Source organism: Oryzias latipes, chromosome 4 (genome assembly GCF_002234675.1).
Source record: "Oryzias latipes chromosome 4, ASM223467v1".
In the NCBI taxonomy this organism is placed as follows: Eukaryota; Metazoa; Chordata; class Actinopteri; order Beloniformes; family Adrianichthyidae; genus Oryzias; species Oryzias latipes.
In genome coordinates this window covers 15,530,699-15,554,527 of record NC_019862.2, presented here as the reverse complement: position 1 = coordinate 15,554,527, position 23,829 = coordinate 15,530,699, and the positions used below count along the sequence as shown (strand labels likewise).

Below are 23,829 nucleotides of genomic sequence, written 5' to 3'. Positions count from 1 at the left end.
TACTCCCTTTGTAATCAAGCTACTTTACTGCACATCTTGAATTAACACAAAACACTGTTTTCAAAAGTAAAGCATGTTGTGACCCTTGTTTGCTTCAAAAGGAAAGAAAAAAAATCCAGGGTTGAAATTCAACAGCAACACATTCCTCCTTTGATCTCAATATTTTCTCTATTCCCCCCAAAAAAAGACAGCACTCTCTGACAAAAAATGACTAAGCATGAGCCACTGTCGTATTAGTCACGGGATTAACATGAAATCATGTACATACGGGATTAGATGAGTAATGACTTCTGGCAACCCATCATCCTAAACAACATATTTAGATGTCAGAAAGTAGACATCAGTCAGAGTGTCTGAGTCAGTGTTCTAAAAAAAGGCAAAGAAAAGTTGTCAGTTTGTATTTTACCTTTCAGACACTAAAATTAGGACTGGATCCTCATGTGTGGTTGGCTGCACCATGAAAAGCACATATATGAGGAAACAAAGTTGTGAGTGGAGGCATGAGAAACTTCAAATACTTGTAGATTTCAATGCACTGGTGCACATTTTAGGGGAACAAATGCGATGTTTTATAATGTGACGTAAGCCACCTTTAAAGGAATATAGGTCAAGGCCAGAATCAGTGCGTCAGCTGTTGATGCAGAAAGAAACAAAAGATGCTGGAGAGTGAATCTGTGAATCAGCTCTGCTTATTCCCCTTGTTAATATAATAAGAATAAGAGTTGCATATTTCATAAAGATGTGCAAATGTCTATCTATCTATCTATCTTACAAAGACATTTAAAAAAACATGTTTTCAATATAGAAACAGTAGCTAAACTATATGGAAAATAGTTAATAAAAGAGTGTTTGTTTTTAGCTATTCATTACTCATCACTGTTTGCCTTCCTCCCACATGCTCTGTTCATCTCTTCCATCTCTATTAACAACAGTCACTCATGGTTCTCCCCAGGCTCCAAAAAGCTGCCTCCAAGGACTGTGCAGCAAATGACCCAGCTGCAGAGGCAGCGAAGGAGCTTTTAACATGGATTTGCTGCACTAAGACAGGATCAAGATGCATTTTACAACCAGTCCACACATATGGAACAGAAAAGGCAGAGATAGAAATGTTAGAGGACTCCCGTTGTGTATCGTGCTGATAAAAGAGGAGATTTCTGCAGTTTTGATGTGGACTGCAAATGTAAAAACGGATTATGAAGCAGCTCCTATCATGGCAAAATGAATATATTTCTGTTAACTAATGTAGTCTTCATTGGAGTATGGGTGCATCCTAACAGAAAAAGGCAGGATACCACTCATTCACAAATATCCTGCTTTTAAAACATACAACTAGAATTATTGCTATATTATTTGCTTTTTCAACATGTCTATTTTTTTTTCATAAAAAAAATACAACTTTCCTGCCTATAGTCATTAAAATCAAAGGAAATAGTGTAACAGTAACATAGAAGTTTTGAATTATCTTTCATTTCTGAGAGACATTAGGATGCAAATAGAGCATTAATTCATAGCCATGAGCCTGCAGGACTGTGGTTTTAGTTCTGAATAAAGTAACAGATTAGGAATTATGTGTATGCCTTCATTTAGACATGGTAATGGTGGCATCAGCATCTAAGTATAGGATATGAAATCTGGTGTTAAAGGTTTAGAGCTTCTTGTGCTGCCACTATGGACTAACCAACAAAATAAAAAAATAAAAATAAAAAAACTGAATTCCAAACATGAGTGGATTAGTTGAGTTCCTTTTTTTTAAACTTCTTTGACCTTGTGAAATGCAAACAAACAGGATCATTTATTTATTTTATTTTTTTTGCAGGAAGAGTTCAAGACAACTGTTTCCCTGGTTTCCCTGTTGATCAATATTTTGATCTTAAAATGTTGACTGCCATTTTTTAAAGTCAGAAAACGACAGTTGTGCCATACACATTACATCCAAAAATCTCTAAATAATCATTTAATTTACAAATTTACAAGTCTGCCAACATTTTCATGTAAATGTGTAAATAACTACATGGACAATGATACAACAAATGTTTTAAAAACAGCAAATGACTTCATTAAAAAGGACAAAAGCTTGTTGATTTCAAACCTTAATGAGGACACAAGGAAGTACTGTGGGAAATGCTGCCAGACAGAAAATCAGTAGCCAATAGTGTAGCAAAACTGAATCCATTGCTTGTGATGCTTTTTTTTCGAAGTTTTGTTATAACATTGGAGCCCAATGCAGCATATAAGAATGATCGTTTTTTAGTTGATGAGCAAACTGAACCAGGAGAAAAACGTGAGACGGAGGAGATAGAAAACATCACAGAAGTTCAAATTATAAATTAAACTGAATAAAACCAAATAAAACTAAATTAAGAAAAGTTTAACGGCGACTCTATAACATGTAAAATACTTAGATTTAGGTTGACCAAAAGAGGTTCTGATGACTTTTTCCATTCATTTTCATAAAGTAACGTTGCAGTTGTGGTTAGTAAAGACGTGGTAAATGACAGTGTGGCTGTTCAATGAAAAGAGCATGGATGCTTTTTTAAACCCTAAAGTGAAAGGTTTATCAGCCTTCTGTTTAAAAAAAATAAAAAGCAAAACAAAACACAAAAACCCACATGGACACACTCCCACATCCGCACAGAAAGGCAAAAGCCACAATCGGTTAGATGGCATGACATAATGATGATTCATTTTAGCATTTCAAATACCACTTTATATTTAATGGTTAAAAAAAAACAACTAGAGGTGAACAAATCTCATTGTCATTCACACAATTACATGTGTTTGACGTTTCTTTTTAGTTGAGATGCTTGTTGCATTCAACAGCTTTGTTGTCATGAATGGTAAATAAAGGAATTCATGTCCAAAAGAAAAAAATAAACATTTTATTATTTAAAAAATACTTTTCCTGTATGTCCTTTTAGAAGGGGAAAAAGAGATTTGTGTTAAAATACATTTCAAGTTATTGTTCAGGTCCCCTCATTTAGCCAGCCTCACTATGGTTTTGAATTTCCTTTGGGATTCTATTCTATTCTATTGGGTGCAGGTAGAATATTAGATAGAAAAAAATCCAAGTCTGAGTGTTGTGAGAGCTTGGGGTGTCATATTCCTCTAAGCCACATGTGTCAAACTCAAGGGCCGGGGGTCAAATGTGGCCAGCCATGTCATTTTATGTGGCCCGCGAGAGCATAAAAGTTTTTAATTTCTTAAAATAACATTTTTCTTTAGTTGATTACATATCATTAATGTGTAGCTGCTGTTTTAATTATTCAGTGTTTGCAGGTCTTATATGTGTATGCAGACAAATTGTTGTCATCAAACATCAGTTGGATGCAAGGCTGTGTGCAGCCTTTCTCTGTAATACATGTTCTTTGCAGCTCAGTTTTATGTTGTTTTTCTTTGTTCACTTGGACAGTTTAATCGATCATTAATGGAGTTATGTGGGTTTTAATAAGTTTAAAATGTTTAAACAGATTTATGCTAGAGTAACAAGCAAACATATGTCTTCTATGCAACTGTAATTGTCACTTTAAAAAGTTATAATAAATTAATAATAAGTTATTTAACATTAAGGAGTAGGTACATTTATTTTTACATTAAGTTACATGTACAAGTTATATCTGGCCCTTTGAGGACAGCCACTATGCTGATGTGGCCCTCAGTGAAAATGAGTTTGACACCCCTGATCTAAGTCCAGGGCTCCAGACTAACTTTTTTCACTAGTGGCCCCTAACTGAAAATTTTAGGGGCACAACCAGAAAATTTAGGGGCGCATACCGTAAATCAACATGCTAACCAAATCTACTAATTTCCACTGTATTACTAATAAATACTTTAATAATAGATGCAGAAATTACAATGTGCTGTTTCAAATTCAGTGTCACATTTTATTCTGCACTTTTGAAGATGCAACAACAGGTAAACTGACAGAAGAAGGTAAACTGACAGCACCATCGCTGTCATGACAGTACAAATAAGTAAAGAAAACAGATGGAAATTTATCTTTGTGACACCAAATAGGTGCAGCCAAGATGCACAATAAGCGTGTTTGAGATCACCCAGGTGAACTCAACGCTGCGCAGATCACCTGGTGTGTGACATATATTTTTGCTTTTGCTCCAACATCAACTGTCAATCATCACAAAACTATCGCGAGAAAGGGGTGGGAGCAAGGGGCAAACCTACCCGGACACAGCTGAAAACTGAACTGACTGAAAGCTGCCCTACAGACTACAAAACAATGCATTATGGGACATGTGTCCTGATGGTTTTTGTAGTGGAGTGATTAATTAAAATAATTTAAAATACCAATTCATTAAAAAAAGGCTACATACATTACAAAACATTAAAATGATCATAAAATATATAATAACACATATCATACTAAGGAGGAGAGGAATATTAAAACTAAATTGAATGTTAAGGACAACCCCCCCCCCCCCCCCCCTGCTGCTGTAGACTCTGGCACTGGTACACTAGCCGCAGGTGGGAAGAACGAATCAATAGTTCACTTACTCATAGCTCAAACACACATCTCAGGTTGTGATATTTGTCTCCGTTTCCTTCCCACAGATGTTTACGCGCGCTCGATTATCTCTAGGCCCCTCCACGCATTTTAGCCACTTACAGTGGCTATCCCTATTCTTCTCACACGCAGTGGCCGTCTCACAGACGGGCATCACGCGAGTGTGTGCTCGCGTTTCATGAATATGTGCGCGAGTGTGTGTGTCTGCCTGCGTGCGTGTGCGTTCGCGTCTCATTGATTATTTCATTGATCATTGACGTGCCCCTTCCAAGTTTAATGTATAAAAAAAACGTAGGGCGGGGGAGGCAAATTTACTGGTCGCGCACTCTCAAATTTTGGTCGCAAAATGCGACCAAATGGTCGCAGTCTGGAGCCCTTCCTCTAAAATGCTTATAAACTCATGCTGTTATAGTATTAGTCCATCCATCCATATGTCAATCTTCTGCTTTGATCTATTTTAAATGTCATATAGGTTGAATGCTCTTCCTGATACCAATCTTTGCATTTACAGAGCTTGGAAATGAAAAAACAGGACACTAATCTGTGTCCTATGACAGAGTTTTAGGGCCACCAAATAATAAATAAATAAAAGTAAAATTATGAAATTTTAAGTGAAAGTAAGCACACAGAGCAAGTGAACGCCGCACAGCAGCAGATCAGACCGACTAAACTCAATTGAACAGGTGAGCTGAATGTTTATTGATAACGTTCCAAATGTTTGGAAGCTCATTTGTTTGATTTACGATTTTTTAATGTTTTATTTATTGAAAGGTGGTTTGCAGGATCTCTGCAGCCCCATGAAGCTGTCGGTATCCCTGCAGCTGTCCACTTCAATCCTTTCTTCCTCCACCAAAGACAAGATCTCTACGTTTGTGTGATGCTTCCGTCTGAGGAGGAGCACTTTTTTGGCATTTTCAATGTTCTTATGCTAATATAACAGACTATTTTCATTCCTCTTTATTGTTTTATGTGAAACGGGACGTTTCATCTGGAGGAGGGGACGTGTGTAGCACTATTTACTTCTGCATTGGTGTTCGGATGACAGGTTCATGATGTAAGGCAACAAATGAACTTCAGGGTGTGTGAATGAAAAGGAAAATAAAGTAGCGGTCCTCAACACCCAAACGTGTCTGAGCTCCTTATTTTATGAAACTGGGGTTTACTGACACAGAACCCTGGAAAGCCGCTCCACTGACAATAATACGGTTTTGAGTCGCCAAAAGGTTCAGAATCTCTGTTTTTTTTAAACCTATCCGGAAATAAAGCTTCACATAAGGCTCCACATATTTCATTTTCAAGCTAGGCTCCAATAAGCGGAAAACCTTGGTGTTTTTTTCCCCGTTAATCTATGACTTTTTTTCGTACATTTACGAGATTTTAAGTGATAAATTTACAAAAAAAAACTTTAGCTCCAAAAAAAAAAAGATTCTTTCTCGATCTATTAGTATTCTTTCTCGTAAATTTACGACTTAAAAGTGGTAATTTAATTTTTTTTCTTTTCTAAACTGGCCCTAAAACTCTGTCGTAGTGTCCTGTATTTATCTTTTTTTTTAAATGTTTTTTTTTGTTTGTAACCTATTTCTCAATTTTGGATTTTGCAGCCCATCACATTTGGGGATGCAGTCACAGCATTTAGGGGGGGCATTGCCTCCTTTTGCCCATCCCCTCTCTTGCCTATGTCTAGCCTTGAACAGGTGGTGATACAGTGAAACTGAGCCTAGTTAAAGGCAAATTTATGATTTCTGATTAAATATAGCAGATTTGCTTGAAGGTAGTAATTTTATTACCAACAAATAACCCAAGTGTTTTATTAATAGATATTTTTAAATTAAAAGAAAAATAATATAATACAGGAAGTCTCCCTTTGACCTTCCTTTTCCTCCAACACCTTCTTCCTGCAAATACTTCTTTTGAAAAGTACTTGATGATCCTGATGTCCAGTAAAGCTCTATGTGGCTGATCAGTTTCTGGCAAACATTGATCAGCTCAACCTCTCTTCAAGGTAATAGTCTAAGGAGCCTACTGGAAGAGTATTTTTGGTGCCATTTGTCAATCTTGATGAATAAAAATAAACGCTTTTCAAGGAGACGGGGGAAAACAACAAAGAACACATTTTACTCATTTGATGAGAAACTTGTTTTCTTCTCTCCATTAAAGAGTAAGTTACTCATTTTATAGTTTTCTTTATTAGGGCCATTTTGTGTATTTTTTATTCCCAATAATAATCCTATAAGTTTCCATAACATGATATCCATAGCCTTTTCCTTGACTTATTTTCTTTTCAGCTTAACCCGAGTAGAAAATCTAAAGATTAAGATTTACTTTTCCAAATGTTTGGAAAATTTGCAGGACAAACGAAGCAAAATGGGAAAAAAAGGAATTTCTAACAAACTAGCAAAGGAAAAAAAATTTTTTTGTTTTTTTTTCTCCGTATTTATCTTTTTCAATCTATTTGCAGTTTTGATATATATCAACCAAAAAACTAAGTGAATTCAATTTTGATCAGCATACTGCTTTATATTCATTGACACCAATTATATTTGTTTGGGAAAAATACCTTTCACATAAAGATGGGGAAAAACAGTGAGCATTCTTACAGTAAAATACTTTAAACACTAACATTACATCAAAGGATCTGATGAATCCTGATCTGATTTTTTATGGATCTGATGAATTAATATGGCATCTTCTTTGAGATCTAATGATGAACTGCACAACCTATGTGTAATTACCTCTAAAAAGCTTATTAGGCTAAGTCAAGAGCTAAAAATGAAAGTTCAGAGAAATGTGAGTTACTTTCAAAACATCACACATATCTCACATATCTTCAAATTCAGAGAAATCCAAACAAAGGCCTTAATAATTGTAACAAAAAATAGCTTGCACTTAAATAAGGAAATGAGAGCCATCATCCCCATGTTTTACAGTATTTCAACAGCAAAACCGTCCTGAAATTTTGATCCAAATACAGGTAATCCGGTCTGCAGCTGGGAAAAGCTGTAACTCAGCTGTGCAAAGATATGAAGCTATGTTTTGTGGAAAAGTACGTTTAAAGTTTTGGTTTCTATTGCAAAGCAAAAAAATACTAACATCTATGTCGCATAACTTCAAACTACATTTGTAAACTCATTTTTAGAAGTATATGGTAGTATACCTAATGCATTTTCTTATCGAGACAATTTCAAAATACTAAAGAATTATGGAAGAAACATATGAAAAAGCAAAAATGAGACAAAAATGGGAACAGAGACAGAAAAATCTGGTTAATTCATAAAATTATGAACAAGGAGTAGTGAAACTAATTAACAGTCAGCAGTCATGCACGTATGTAAGCATATATACACTGTACTTCTGTGTGTGGGCTTATTCAAATCAGCCTCGTCACAAAGACGATATGTATGAGATGGAGACTGACGGAAACTGGTCAAGTTCTCTGTCCACAAGGGAGAGCGGGAAATGACTGTTTGCAAGAAAAAAAAGATGATTATAACAAAATAAGGACAAACTGAGGAAGAATGTCCTTTTCATAACAAGTTAAAAAATATAGAATACAGAATGTTTTTCCTTTGTTATATTTGAAAGAAATCTGTCAATGGTCTTTTAGGACAAAATTAAATCTTGAAACTACCTATAAACCCTCTTCTTTAGGTATATTGCTCTGGTAATTGGAATAATATCTTAAAATAAGTGTGTATTGTTCAAAAACAGTTTCTTTTCTTTAAGGCAGATATGTGTTACTTTCAAATATATCATATTTTAAGTGGTAAAAGAGTCCAACTATCCTAATTTCTAATCTATGATCATTTTAAGGACTTGAGATGCAGACTTTAGTATAAATCTGTCTTTAAAATCATATCTGAATTTATGCTCACTTACCAACTTTTTTCCTGCTGTTAAATTTGCATTTTTTTCTGTGTTATGAGTCAGATTAAATTAAAAATTAAGTTTCTTTAAACTGAGCAAGGTGATCTCTTGAAACTAGTCCACTCACCATTCACAAATAAAATATCTGCTTAAAATTTATTATGTAAGGTAAGTAAAAACTTTTGAAATTTTGCTTAATAGATGTTTTCGAGACCTTCTGACTCAAAAAAATATTTAAGATTTAGCGTCTTAAAAAAAGTCGTGACATCTAACTTAAAAGTTACGAAGAAGGTAGTGAGTAGTTTCTGTCTTCTTTGATGTTTAAACAAAAAATACTCGTTGAGATTTTGTGCTTTTGCAGTGCAACAGAAGGTGAGTAAAGGCATAGGGTAATAAAACTGCAGGGTTGAAACTGAACATTTTGTTTCGAACCCTTATAGTCCCAAATGACCAGTCAATGACCCAAATTCCTGTGGAGAACATTTGAACCCCAAATATATTGTACCAGTACTCCTTTGACTGACATGACAGGAGACCACATATCTAAATAAAATGTTTTTGTTGTAAAAAAAAAAAAAGCTTTTGCAACTTACCACAGCAGAAACCTAGGACAGCATCATTTTAAAAACAAATTTCTCAAATGAGCAAGGCGTTTGGACTTTAAAGAAGAGCGGCAAAAAGAAGAGTGAAAGAAGTTCGATTGCCTGCAGAGAAACTACAAAGTACTGCAAGCTCTGGAAACACTTAAAGGAAATACAGCATCAATTTAAGTGTCAGTCCAACACCCAGTAACCCTGTACTCTGGAGAGTCTTATGTAACCAACTGATTGACCAGGGCTTCAAGTGTGCACAGCAACTATCAGTGTCTATATCTGCACATCTAAAACATGGCCTTTGGATATTTACAGCCTGCAACATGCTGACTGCATCCTGTCACGCACAAACACAGCATGTAATATCGAGGTTGATGCCCCATCATCTTATTTTGCAGACATGGGAAAACCAGCACTGCAAGAAAAAGAAAAGCAAAAAGCTTTTCAAAAAAATCTAAAAAAACGCATTTTCTTCAGTGTTTGTTTTATGTTCTTAGCGCTCTGGTGTGTGCACTTTTCCTTTGACAGATTTGGCTTATTTCTTCAGCTTGTGCTGAAAACATGGAGTGCACACTAGAGTGTAGGCCAAAAAAAGGCGGTTTCTGAACAAGGCGTTGCTAAGTGTGACTCCATCTTATGCAACTATGGTTTTTCTAAAATACACAAGGAGGGGGCCACTGTGGGAAATTCCTGCTATTATAGTCAAACTGTAGTAATTCATGCAGAAACTGAAAAGAAAATATACGTGTGTAATAAAAAAAAAAAGGTACCAGATAACCTGAGATCACAAACAGCTATGTTCTCACATTTATGTCACCATGAAAATTAGGGATAACCAACATATGTTTGTAAAATACATAGAAAAAAAATAAGTAAATGTAAATGTTGGGTGTGTTGCAACGTTTTAGCTCCAATTTCAACATTTAGAGTCCTTTATAACCATTTAGAGGGTTACAGTCAATTCAGTCATCATGCAATATATGCCTATGATGGACGGTTCTGACAGTTTAGCAAGAATTCAGGTTTCAATGTGTTACCTGTTTTACGACATAAAAAAAGGTTGGTTTAAGTTACATTTAGCTCAGCAAATCCACCCTTCTCTTTTTTTTTAAAAAAATGCAGCTGTTAAAGTTCCAACTGGAAACCCAAATACAGGGCAGCAAACAAAGCACACAGCTGAAGCAGGATATCCAGAAATAACAGGCAGCCCCACTGACAGACACTGAAGGAAAAGAGATGAGGATCCACAGACTGAGAAAACCAACCCTGGATCGATACATGAATTCATTTCAAGCCCTGATCTCAAACACAGTTCATGGTCCGAGAGAATCAAACTGCAATAGGACTTGAAAATTGTCAGTAAAGGGGATTAAGACCAAACAAGAGGGCAGAACTTCAAGACAATCATTTACCCCACAAGATCATCAACATCATCAACATATAAGTGTCTGCATGGAATTGTCTTTGCCAGCACAATAATGCTGAGATGTGTTCATCATGGCTCATAGGAGCAGTGAGGACTTAAGGAAGTGTAGAATGGAGGCAGAAAAGGTGCAGGAGCTAAAAAAAAAGGTCAGATACTTCAGGTCAAATGAATGACAAAGCTAAAGAAGTTAAGATACTTTGAATGATAAGATTTACTGATGATAGACATAAACAAAATGGTACAAATCGTTCAGGAAAAAGAAACAAAATTTCTTGTAAGTTACCAAGTGGCCACCTTTCATATTGTTATCACATGCAACACACAGCTAATTCTTTTAGTAAGTTTTTATTTACGGTGGGACTGCAAGTAAAAGCTGCATTTGTAGTTTAGCTTCTATGATATGCAGTTTTCTCTCGCAGATGCATTCTCTTTGCACCTTTACATCTCCAATGCTCTGTCCTGCCCTGGTGATAAGCTGGAGTCTAAAGAAACATTCGGTATTCGGTGATCTAACTAGGAATCTGTTAACAAACACTTATTGTCTGTTCTCTTTCAGTCTGGGTTGTGATTGGTTGTAAAGAGTTTATTTATCTGGTGTCATTTATGATCTCACAAAAGCAAAAAAAAGAAAGAAAAAAAAACAAAACCCTTTTGGAATATCCTACAAAGCCAAATTAGCTTTTAGAAAGATTGCCATTCAGTGTTCCATTGCATTCTTATTCAGTGTTCCTTGCATTCTTGTTATTCAGCTTTCACAGTCTCACTCTTTTGAAGCTTATTTCAGAGCAATTTTTAATTTTATTTTATTATTTTTAACAGTGAACTATGTTCTGAATCCTGATTGGCTGTAGACTATTGTCAATCAATCTCCTCTGTGTCGTGTCTCCTGTACAGAATGTGTTCGGTTTGCCAAATCTACATAAATCTGATAGCGGTACATCTAAGATACAAAGATCTACAAAAATCGCAGCTGCCATTTAATTTAATTACCAGCTTTGAGTCCAAAAAAAAAAAAAAAACCTTCACCACAATCCCTAAACTGTTTCAAATATTCTTATGTCTCTTTAGGTTCTGTAACTCCTCAATGAAACATAAAGGCTAGTAATGACTGATCAATATTGATCACTGTTATTTCATGCAATTTCATGCTAACAATGTACTTTTTCATTTTATTTTATTTATTTTACTGTATCTACAGTCTCTTGGAGGCTGGCCATGGTCAGCATGAGACAGAGGATACAAATGAGCTAAGGCTACAATCCTGCATATGTACACCGTTTCTCCATTTTAGAGCACTCCACACTGTTTTTTGTATGCACTGTCCCTTTAAAAAAATACAAATACTGTTTCCCAAACAGTTTGGTCAAAAGGGAATTTTCCAACAACATTCTCTTAACATTTAATTACCCTACATAATGTAACATATTTTATTCAATGTCAAACACAAAAATTGCCCCACAGCTTTGATGGTTTTACGTTGTTGTTATCTTGCTTTTAAAACTAACGATGGAGCTAAAGTTTGCAGTACATGCAGGGATCCCATCCTGTTGAAATACTAAGTAATGAAAACGCAGAGGACGAATGATAGTAATCGGATGACTTTGTTAAAACTCCAATGTAATTATTACATATTTTAGGAAATTTTACCTTTACAAGTAATACTTTTGGGTTACCACTTATTTGATGGGCCTAAATTAAAATATAAAAGAGTTTCACTATTGACTAAAAATTAAAATCATTAGTGTCACACATCTTTCCAACAGCCAAACTTTTCACTTCACTCTTACTGGTCACTGAATCTCAGCCCACCCATTTACCAAAATAATGCGACTAATCTCTTCCTGTAGCTGCGCCTCTGCATCACTGTGCCAGTGCATCCTCAGCTGATTAGAGCTGACATCTGTTTGCACAGTACGGCTTGTGGCCATACAGTTTTCCAGCACTTGCAGAGCTCAACTAACATACATCCACAAGGATTCCAAGGAGTGGACCTACACAACAGATCCATTTTATCTAAGAAATCCCACAGTAAGGGTAATAAATGGAATAAAAATACAAGCAAAATAGTGTTTTTTTCTTCTTAAAAACACAAAAACATTGCTTCACAAGGTTAAATTAGTTAATTAAAACAAATACTTGGAGACAGCTTGGGAGAGAAACCATTACATGCAGAATCAAATCAATAATATACTGCAAAATAAAGTTAACTTCCCTGGAGTGCTTTTCAGACAATCGGTTTTTCTTTCATGACAGAAAAAGAACAATACAAGAACAAAAAAAGAAAACCAAGGAGATGAAGGCAGAGATACATGTAAGGACAATAAGTGATACCAATGTAACAGATGCATAATCTGAGATGACAGAAATGACATGCTAGAAACACACATTTTCATGGAAATATTAAAAAGAACTAAAGTGCTTGCAGTCAAGACATCACTGCTTATGCTCCTTTCTAGATGTTCCTAATCCTATTGAAAATTTAAAAAATCTGCTGATATAATCCTAAAGAAAATGGGTGAGTCATCACAATGCAGACATTTGATGCTTTTCCAGATTTTCTCTCTGCTTTCTTTCTATTGAAGCTCTGACACACAATGTGGCAAGTCATTCCTGTCTTCTATTCAAAAACTGATGTTTTTACCCTTCATTTTATAGTTAGATGCTAGAACGTCTAAATTTGTTTTGCTGCCTGTGCATGGAAATGGGTGTTTTAATTCCTCCGTCTTTGTCTCTTGATCTTACAAAAATGAAGTTGATAAATAAATAATAATAAATAAAGGAGACTAATATATTATTGACACTACTTTAACTAATTGGTGTTTTATACAACAGTCTGATTGCAAATGTCAACTAAAGGATTACAAAAGCTTTGATTTAGATGTAAAGAGATCGAGTTTTTCTTTAAAAGTTTTCAAGATAATCTCACTTCAGCATACTTTTGAAGTGATTTATTTTTTAGTCCTGATGAGTGAGGAGTAAAGTCACACAATGACTCCATTCTAGTCGTATACATATATATGTCGTGAAATTTGGTTTCACTGAAACCCATCCATCTGGTATCATCTATAATCATTTTGAGATTTTTTTGGTCACTGCAACGACAGTCTGCATGCAAAGAGATGTTTGCCTGTTTCATGTTTTTTTTTGTTGAAATCTTTATTCAAACCAACCATTTCATCACAAAATAGTCAAAAGCAAGCAATAAATCAGCAGCACCTAAATATGCATGATGCGGTCAAGCTTAAAATGATGCTGCCAAAAGCACAAACTGAGAAGATTTAAATATTTCTCTTTAGAAAAGAAGTTCTCTCATTGAGACACCTAATTAAGCTCAATCTTATGAGGCATTTAAGGAAATAGTTTGATGTTAAGAGAAATTCCGCATCGCTCAGCTCCCACCAGAGTACACAAACATGTTTGTTTATCTGTCTTTTTAATCTCTGGCATCATTACATAAGCTTGTCCTCATGCGTGAGCATATCTGTGTGTGAGTGGGTGTATTTGCACAGAAAACGAGGCAGACTGAATGAGGCCTATAAATGAGTGAAGTGCTCAAAAAATTACAAACATGCGCATTCATTTTGACTGCTTTCTCTTCAATCCCTTTCTGATATTTATGGAGAAGTTCCTGAAAGTTTCTAATACACATGTTGAGCTCTGTGACAAAAAGCTTCTTCAAATGTTAAATATAAATAAGTTTGTCTGTAATATTTTGTGAATTTTTTTTAAATATAGCTGCACACACATCTTCATGCTCATTTAATTTATAGCAGCCGTGCCTGTATCTCTGTTGCACATCATGATGTACTTTAGGAAGGGAAAGAAACTCGTAACCCTTGTGCTATCCTAGGCACTTTAACATTGGGAGTTGGGTCATCCAGACCCACTAGGCAGTGCTCTGAACCTTTTCTCTTCAATGATTTGTGATCTTCACTGGTGTCCATGGATTACATGAAATCTTTCCACCTTTATCCACCTTTGTCATGGTAGAGAGAACACGTCAATGTAAGGGTGATCTAAGATAGCACAAGTGTTAAAAGCACACCTAACAACATCTAACTACACCTGAAGTGAAGCATTATCAATTTGGGCTCACATAATCTATTAAAAGTAACTCCCTAGAGATTTTTATTTTTTTCACCTGCAGTTAGGAATCTATCCTGTGGACCAAACAGAAGAATTAACCAATTTCACTAGTGATGTGGGCATTGGGGATGTCCTTAAAGCTATGTTCACACTGCCCTCGACAGTATGTGTTCAAGCAGTCACTTCCAATGAAAAGTCTATGTAAAGGCACGTAAATGTGTGTTTTGGGATTCTGTGTTTGGGGTAAGGAATCTGTCAAAAAGAAACATATTTATAAAGACAATGTTGTGCACAACTTTGCAGAAAAAATATGAATAAACTATTAAAACTTTGTCTTGAATGTAAAATTTCCCCCATTAGCTCACTGCCAAAAATACAACACGAGCTCACAGGCTAATGCATCAAGTCCCGACACAAATTGTTCAAATTTTCGCATGCGTATTGTAGTTTATCTATTAAAGTTAAAAAAAACAAGGAACCTTTTAGAATGTTATTGATCCCATACCTGTTGAAAATTGAATAAAACAGATCATAATACAGCGATCTGGGTGGCAGCAGGAAAGCGGGGATCATTCCGCCGCCTGCTTGTGATTTTCTAATTTTGTCCCATCGTTCTCTTATTAACATCTCTTTTTTTTTTTTTAAACAAACATGTCTTGTTTTAAACCGAATAAAAGGGATGTCTGCTGTTCTTTTTTCTCCGTTACCACTGTGTCCAGTGCATCGTTTCCCTGCCAGGGGATCAATATCATTCTAAAAAAAAAATTCAGTTTAGTTTAATAAATGAGCCTCAAAGTGCATGCTCACTAAGTTAAATAGAGGCTTTTTAAACTCGATGTATATGCTTGTGACCCCGTGACGTACCTTTGACAGTTTAAACCCGGTCAAACTTTCACCAATCAGGGACTCAGGTTTGGTGGTGACGTATGGATGGTGTTCCTTTTAATGCACGGAAGTGCCAATCATTTGAAAATTGATAGTGAAGGAGGAATTAAAAAATGCAATTTGTGCTGAGACGAAATTATACGACACAGAGTCTTTCATATGTGAGAACAGAGCTATGAAAGAAAAAGTCTGAAGCAAGATTCACGCAATTTGGACCGCTTTGACAATTTGTACCGAGTCCCTTCCAACTGTAGGCTCCAACATGAGCTGGTAAACAGTAGAAAAGAAAAAAAATAAGAAAAGGCCCCTCCCTGTTTGTCCAGTGTTCACACCATGGGCTAAATCTGCATTTAAGAACCTGTATTTTCCATGTTCTTGGGTCACATGCCCAGTGTGTCTGTAGCTTCAGGAAGCATCTAATGAACTTGCCATTATTTTTATTTCATGTAAAATGGAACAGAAACATGATTGTTTTTATGTAACAAAATGTAACAATAAAATTTAACGTTGCCTTTTTTTCTTAGATTAACACAGCAATCATTTTTATATAACTACGTTTTTTAACGTCTCAGCTCCCTGGAATTGAACATGTCCATAATTCTTCACAACCGCAACAGCTGGGAATTCTGAAAGAATGTTACACCTTCATTTGGTTTATTTCCCTTTTCTGAAGAAACATTTTTTAACCAAACAAAGGTGTAACATTCTTTTAGCATTCCCAGCTATTGAGGTGGTGAAGAATGATGGACTTGTTGAATTCCAGTGAGCTGAGACATTAAAATGTATCATTTCTCCTTAAACATTTGGTAAGTTTGAACTTTTATAAAATAAAATTGTTGCTGTGTTCATCCAAGAAAAAAAGTAAACAGTATATTAAATTGTTCAATTTTCTACATAAAAATCATGTTTCGGTTTCATTTTACGTGAAGGTTAAATGATTCCAAGCTCAACAGAAAGAACAAAAATGACATTTTCTATGGACATGTTGATATACACATCGTGTCAGGCCTGAAGCAACCTATTCAATAATGTGTTCTTTGTTTTTTTTATTTTAATCAGAGGATTTCTAACATGGACATGGATGTCTTTTTAACCCTTGTGCCATCTTAGATGACCCCACCCTTACTTTGACTTGTTCTCCCTACCATGAAAAAGGTGGATAAAGGTGGAAAGATTTCATGTAATCCATGGACACCAGTGAAGATCACAAATCATTAAAGTAAAAAGGTTCAGCGCACTGTCTAGTGGGTCTAGATGACCCAACTCCCCATGTTAAAGTGCCTAGGATAGCACAAGGGTTACTTGGAGCAGTCATGGCTTACAATGAATGTAATGCACCAAGAGCTGGTCAAAACTGATTAAATCCCATCATACATTTGCTATTTTAAATGCAGTAATGTCATTACTCATCTATATTTTATTATTATTCTTTTTAATTCTCATTTTTAGTTACTATAAAACTTGTGTTTACATGGTATGTAAGAAGTGAGACAGAATATAAAACCCAACAGTTTTTCTTAATGAGTTTTACCTCATAATTTATGAAGGCGTGCCTTTTTAAATATATTTACATAGCACATCATCACGGTCCCAAACATAAATGAAATTGTTTACTTGACAGTTTCCTTACAATCAAGCTAAGGCTAAAAAGATTTGGTTTCCAGCTAATTCCATTGCGGCCATTAGTCCACCATATGGCCGACTGCTCTGAAACATCTCATTCAGAGCTTTATCCAAGTTTTAGCCAAGCAAGCTCTGTCAGACAGTCTAATTCCTGCTTGTAACTGAGATTAACAAGAATGTGTCCAAAGCACAGCAAGCATGTCTAACATGTCAGAACAGTCCTGGAAAAACACAAAACATCTACTTCGGTAAAGATAAGAAAAAGTATAAAAAGAAAAAGAAGCCTTATCATTGTTGAGTCTGCATATTTTTAACTTTGTGCAACAGGAAATGCCATTAAGTCGTAAAGTTTTGAAAGGCTTTCCACTCAAACCATAGTTATGATTGTTAAACAAGGTAAAATGACAAATTTTGCACCAAACAAACAATAGGCTGCGCCTCAAGTGCAAAATATTTTGGTTCTAGATCATAACAGGTCTAAATGACTTCCTTAACATTTTTTGCAACTAAAGCAAGAAATTACTTCTTGCTGTAAATAAATTAATACTTTAAGTGTATTGAAATATATACGGTCACATAGTTTTTAAACCTTAAAGGCACTAGGCAAGTGGTTGTATAAACACTGATCTAAATACTGTCGACTTCAATACTTTTGTCCACATTTATGCATATCAGATAGGTGTAAATATCTTCTGTGCTATTAAGGAAACATGCAATATTTACCTTCTCAAATGAGAATGACCTCAAGTGTATATTTGGCACATAAATCCAGTAATTGAAAGCAATAATCACATAGCAGCGCAGCGGACCAATGGGAACATTGTTAGCTCTAGTGTTCATATTCTTGGACTTTATCGTAACTTTTGCAATTGTGTTATTGCAAGACTTTATGCAATTAGTGTACATCTAGCGGAATCTGATGGAGAGAAAAGCAGTCTTGCGCTGATATGCAACATTGTAGTACTTACACAATCGACATGAATCAGTTGATTATGTCGTGGAGAAACGTGTCTAATGCAACACTTTAAGTTATGACAGTGTTGCATAAAGGTGCATATTTGATTTGAAAAGCTGATTTTCTCTGCATTAGAATCAGCTGATTCAAGTGAATCAGAAGAATTAGGGTATGTCAAAATGTTATTTAGGGGTCACCGGCTACATCTACGGTGTTAAAGGACTGAAGACAAATTCAATATATGATTTGTGGGTGTTTTAAAATGTCTAAATTTTACAGTTTTCGAAATGACAAATGTGTTAGAATGCAGAATTTAAAAGTTTTATACCAGGCCTACTTGACCTGAAGAAAAAGAAAAAAAGTAAAGACAGTCGCTTGCCTTTAAAAGAAATGTTGGCTATGAAAGGTTTTTGTTTAAAAAAACCAAAAGAAAAACCAAACAAACCTAAAAGTAAACCTTCAAAAGTAAAATAAAAAAAGAATGAAATAAATAAATCAAATTTATTGGTAAAAACCATGGAACTATGGTATGTATATGTACAGTTACACCAAAACATCATGTCCATGCTACTGAGGTGTTAACACTTGGCACTGTCCAAATACTTGCTGAAAGGCTGCCAACTTTAGCTATTGCTAAAAATGAGCCACCAGTTAATGCTATATTTTCCACCGAGGACAAGACAGACTGACTTTTGTCAAAGTTACACAGGTGCTTCACATCATCTAAATCATTACTCTGGGTCATAAAAAAAGACTGAGTAGTTACTACATAAGGCATAAGGCTAACCATCTCTCAGGAACTTAATTACACTTGAACGCTCCACGTTTTCCATCCTGTTTGGTAGTAAAGGACAATGACATCGTCATGACATCGGTCTTTAAAAAGCAGAGCTAACAAGGATTAGCGTCCAAGTTTAACACCTTACTGTAATCCTGGCCTCAAATTCGCTATGCTAAGCCTTTAGTAGCCATGTTAATTGAAGGAAAGAGGTTTGAAATTAACAGTAACAGGACAATGTGAAAAACTAAACTAAATAGCTAAATAGAAGACATTTAGAATCTTTTGCTATTGTGCGATTGTTTATTTCCCCTAAGCATAGATGTAATCTAAAAAAATTCATACAACCGTTATCCATCAAAGAGGTATTACAACTACTTATATTAATAACAAATAAACAAACTATTGGATCTGTGCTTTATGACCTTTATGCAAAATTGTATTATGACAGCCAAACACGAGAGACAATCACTGGATACATATCTTTTTTAAAAGATAGAAGCTATACTGATAGTAAAACCTATGTGTTGTAACACTGCACTAACAATTAAAAAAACAAAGCAATCTCATTTTGTCATAGAACAGCAGCAAAATAGAAAAACCAATAACACAGGCCATGTCTGTTTAAGCTTGTTTCATCTTATAAAAGTGACAAGCAATTTTACAGTCTGTTTGAAAATATGTAATAAAATATTTAGGGAAAGTTGTGCTCCTGTTGCAGCTCTGAGCTCACGAGCTCCAGGAAAGAGTGACAGCCACCTATTTTTAAACATCCACATAACCAGACATGTTCAAATGGTTCTGGCTTGGTAAAAGTCTCACAGAACTAGCTTCCTTTACTAAATACAGAACTGAGAACACAAGCTTGAAAATGATCTAGCTTGTGCAAGATTTATTTGATCAAAAATTAGTAGTGACGATGAGGAGTTGATAACAGACTGTTATTTCTATCTATATCTCCTTATAGCCTCAGAATGTGGCCATGAAAACCTTGGATACATTTCAATGTTTAATCTGCTCCTGTAATTATAGCAGAAAACAGTGGCTGACTATGGGAGGTTTGAAGATAATAAAAGGCGTGAAATGAACGGTATTCGGAACAGATGGATTGCGATTCCATCTGCCAGCTGCAGAGCCATAGGAATTCGTCTATATATCATTGGCCTTCCTCTAGTGATGTCATTAATTAAAGGGACATGCAACTGAAACAACAATTATTTGTGTTTTTTTTTAACAAATGATAAAGCTAGAAGACTTTAACAAGCCAGTTTGTTGCTGGAAAACAACACATGCGCAGCTTTGGGTAGATGTGCAATCCCGATGGGAATACCGGGTTCAATTAATGTATGATGTGAGCACACAGCAGAGTCATACAGCACCGTCAGAGTGTGCATTTCAATGCACATACAAAGAGAATTTGTGGAAGTAAGCCAGCTGGATACATAAGCCCTACTGAACAATAAATCCAAATAATCCTTCAGGATGGGATGCGGGGAAAACAGGTTTGGGGTACCAGACATATCTACACAAACACATCCTCACAAAAGGTACACACTTCATTTAGCCGTGCTATTGTGCCTCTGTGTTTCCCAAGGATAACACACCAACCGCTGAAAATAGCAGGGTTGGTTATGACAATCTAACCTTTCAAACACACACATTCACATTTGCAGGAAGAGGGATCACTGTAGGACAAGGACATCAAGAGGATTACCCTAAATTACAATGGAAAAAAGGGGGACAAAACATTAAACAGTAACAATGGCAGAAAATGATCTTACCTTCCATCATGGTTGCAGATTTGCATTCCTCTATTTCCAAAGAGCCTGAAATAAAACCACGAGGTGTAGGGGGGGGGGGGGGGGGGGGAAGAGAAGAAGCCCGTGGTTACAGATACACAGCAGAATTGATGGGCAAAGAGCAGCTGTGCGCTTGTGGCTAACGCCCTGACTATCTGTGAGCCTCCAATGGCCCCAGATGTCACCTGTCAACTATCTCAGAAAAAAAACAAGAAAAAGAAAAAAAAGAGAGGAGAGGAGGGGTGGGGGAAAGCCTAGCTGTCGATCAGAGCTCAGGCTTAAGCCATGGATGCTGCGACTACTGCTGCTGCTGCTGCGGCGGCTCCAACTGACACAGCCAAGGATGCTGAGAGGTAGGGAAAAAGCCAGCCGAAGGAAAAAAATAAAAGAGGCAGGGCAGGGTGAGGAAGAAGAGGGAGGCAGGAGGATCCGTATGTGTGTGTGTTCCCAACGGGGGTGGGAGTGTTGAGGAGAGGCAGAGCGCTTAGGTCACAGCTGACCTGAGCCAATCCCTGCAGCTCTCCACGGAGTCACATGGTTTACAGCTTGAATCTCCTGACACCACGGCTCAAGAGGAAGCCACACTATTATCCTCTTGTTCACCAAAAAGCTGTTAGCATAAATTAAGTATCACATACAGGTATGCGCAGATGGAGAGGCTTTGAGAAAACCAGCAAAAAAATACATAAATAAAGCACAGAAATGTGGTAAACACACACATGCGGCCCTCCCCTGCACCCTACCTTATGTCAATGCAGTAAGTCGAGTCTGCCAAGTGCTGAATGGCATTACTTATCCAGTCACAGACAGAATGTCGGGAGCCAAGACACATCTCATGTTAAAGCACACGTTGCACACTGATTAAACACTGGTTCTTGTCCTGTACAGTAACTATTTCAGTAGTGGTTGCTTGTGCGTGCCTCTCTCCGTCCCACCCTCCATGGAAATTATCAGAATATCTCTCCTCCCCGTGTTCCCTCCCACCTTCCCCTCTCTGTCTCTGCTTCACTCAGCTCCCTTTTTTCTGCCTGTGTGCACACACAGAACTGGGACCTGGATCAGCCAGCCTGACGTCAAGGCAACGCAGGCTACAGCTGCAACCAACAAGCAGAGATGGCCGATGACGGACCGGCCCCCGGAAGGAGGCATGTGCATGTGCTTGTGTTTGCGCATGCACTGGCTCATTTTCTATGAGGCAGGAGGTCCGTGTGTGTGAGTTTACATTCTGGAAATCCAGAAGAAATACATCAAGTATAATATGCAAATTAATTTAAAAAAGTAGGAAATCTAAGAATAAGCACAGCATTTACTTTAGGGGTGTAACGATTCATTTCAACAACAATATGATTGTTGGTAAACCATACCTGAATGTAAATGGTATTTTCCAAAGTGAATTTTTGATTTATCTCTTTTTCAAGCGATTTTATAATGGTGTAGGTTGATCTGGTTGGATCGTAGGAATTTAAACCAATCATTAATCACATTGATTTTTACACCGCTAATTAATTCAAATAATAAATATAATTCATACAAAATAAAAATGTAATATTTAATATTGGTGCATTCATTACATAAAATGGATATTGACCTATCTAAATGTTTATTTCAAATTGATATAAAACAGTAATTTAAATAAATATTTTAAGAAAGTATGAACTATTTGATAAACAATGAACACAGCAAATCTACTGTATAAAAGTGAGAAAACTATGAAAGTGTTGGCTCGATTTTAGGTTTTAAAAGAGTTCTGGTTTTCTGTTTACTTCGAGTATTTTGTAACCGTTTTGTGTGCTGTGCGTTGAGAGGTTGTCCATCATAGTAGCAAATACATATCTTCCAATAAACCTTTTTTGTTTTGCGTAAAAGGTATTTTAGACAGAGCAAGTTTAGCTGTTCAAACATGAAAAGCCATGTGAAAATTCAAATACTTTTAAAACCTTGGCTTGCTTTATTATTACTATTATTATAGGAACTATCACCACTCTGGTGTAAAAAAAAGGAAAAAAGAAACTAAACTAAAACATTTACTGCACTGCCATCTACTGTTGAATCAAAGATTTACTTTTGTGTTGTTACCAAGAAATTGCACTCAGACTGTCACATTATTTGGTCAGTTATATTAATCAAATCCCATATTTTTTTATAGTAGCTGATAAATGAATAAAATAAATTATGAAGTAGGAAATAAATAGGAGATCTAACATGCTCATGTAAGTGTGTGTTAAGTGTCCTGAGATTATACTCTCTTTAAATGCTCCCTGTTCTGTGTGGCACACCAATTCAACACACAGCATGGCTATTCTTAATTCAATATAAAAAAAAGGCTGACTGACTGATTACAAGATTGAAGACAGCTGTGATGTTAATTAGAGGACACACCTTAGTTTCCTTCACCGGGTAAAACGATTGTAGTTTCTTTCAAAGGGTCCCTTCGTTTCTCCCCAGACTTGTTTATTAGCTTTCTTTTTCTTATTATTGCATCAGACAAAAAAAATGAAAAAGTAATATATGATTATCATCAATTTTGTTTTGTTCTGTTTTTTTTTCATTTTTACTCAATTCAGTAACAGCTGGGGTTCTTTTTTTTATATACCTTTGTCATATCTATATATAGATATCTATATATCTATATACAGATATATATATCTATATATCTATATATAGATATATATATAGATATAGATTAGGGCTGCACAATATGAGGAAAACTCGCGATATGCGATATTAGAGATTAAAATTGCGATAATGATATAATTTGCGGTATATAAACAAATAGCAAAATAACCAAATAACCATTTCCATTACATTGCAACAGTTTAAAAATTATACTCCAAATGTCATTCGTCGACATAGGTGGCAGACATCTAACATAATAGGCCTCCATCAGATTGGTCAAATGCACAAAGGGATTTATTTGATTCGTTAAATGGTTCAAGCTGACATAAGATTCTTTTAGCACATTTAAGGTTTACGATTTATGGCGACATTTGCCATCTTTTGCGATATGCATATTGCAGAGCTGGATTTTGCGATAACGATAAATTTGCGGTATATTGTGCAGGCCTATATATATATATATATATATATATATATATATATATATATATATATATATATATATATATATATATATATATATATATATATATATATATATATATATATATATATATATATATATATATATATATATATATATATATATATATATATAGGCCTGCACAATATACCGCAAATTTATCGTTATCGCAAAATCCAGCTCTGCAATATGCATATCGCAAAAGATGCCAGTCCCCCAGCT

General features: G+C 35.7%; 1 protein-coding gene across 7 annotated transcripts in view; it reads right to left on the bottom strand.

The window, feature by feature from the left end:
- Positions 1-21,474, bottom strand: part of sgip1 (SH3 domain GRB2 like endophilin interacting protein 1) — a 55,131-nt gene extending 33,657 nt beyond the window's left edge. For 3 of the 7 annotated variants that reach the window (XM_020702450.2, XM_020702451.2, XM_011474111.2), the window contains exon 1: positions 20,511-20,997. In XM_020702450.2, the coding sequence (XP_020558109.1) occupies positions 20,511-20,520 (10 nt within the window). In that variant the 5' untranslated portion in view covers positions 20,521-20,997. Of the gene's footprint in view, positions 1-20,510; positions 21,008-21,271 lie in introns of those variants that run through there. The other 4 variants (XM_020702446.2, XM_020702448.2, XM_020702449.2 and 1 more) reach the window with 4 other exon arrangements.
- Between the last annotated feature and the right edge of the window lie 2,355 nt (positions 21,475-23,829).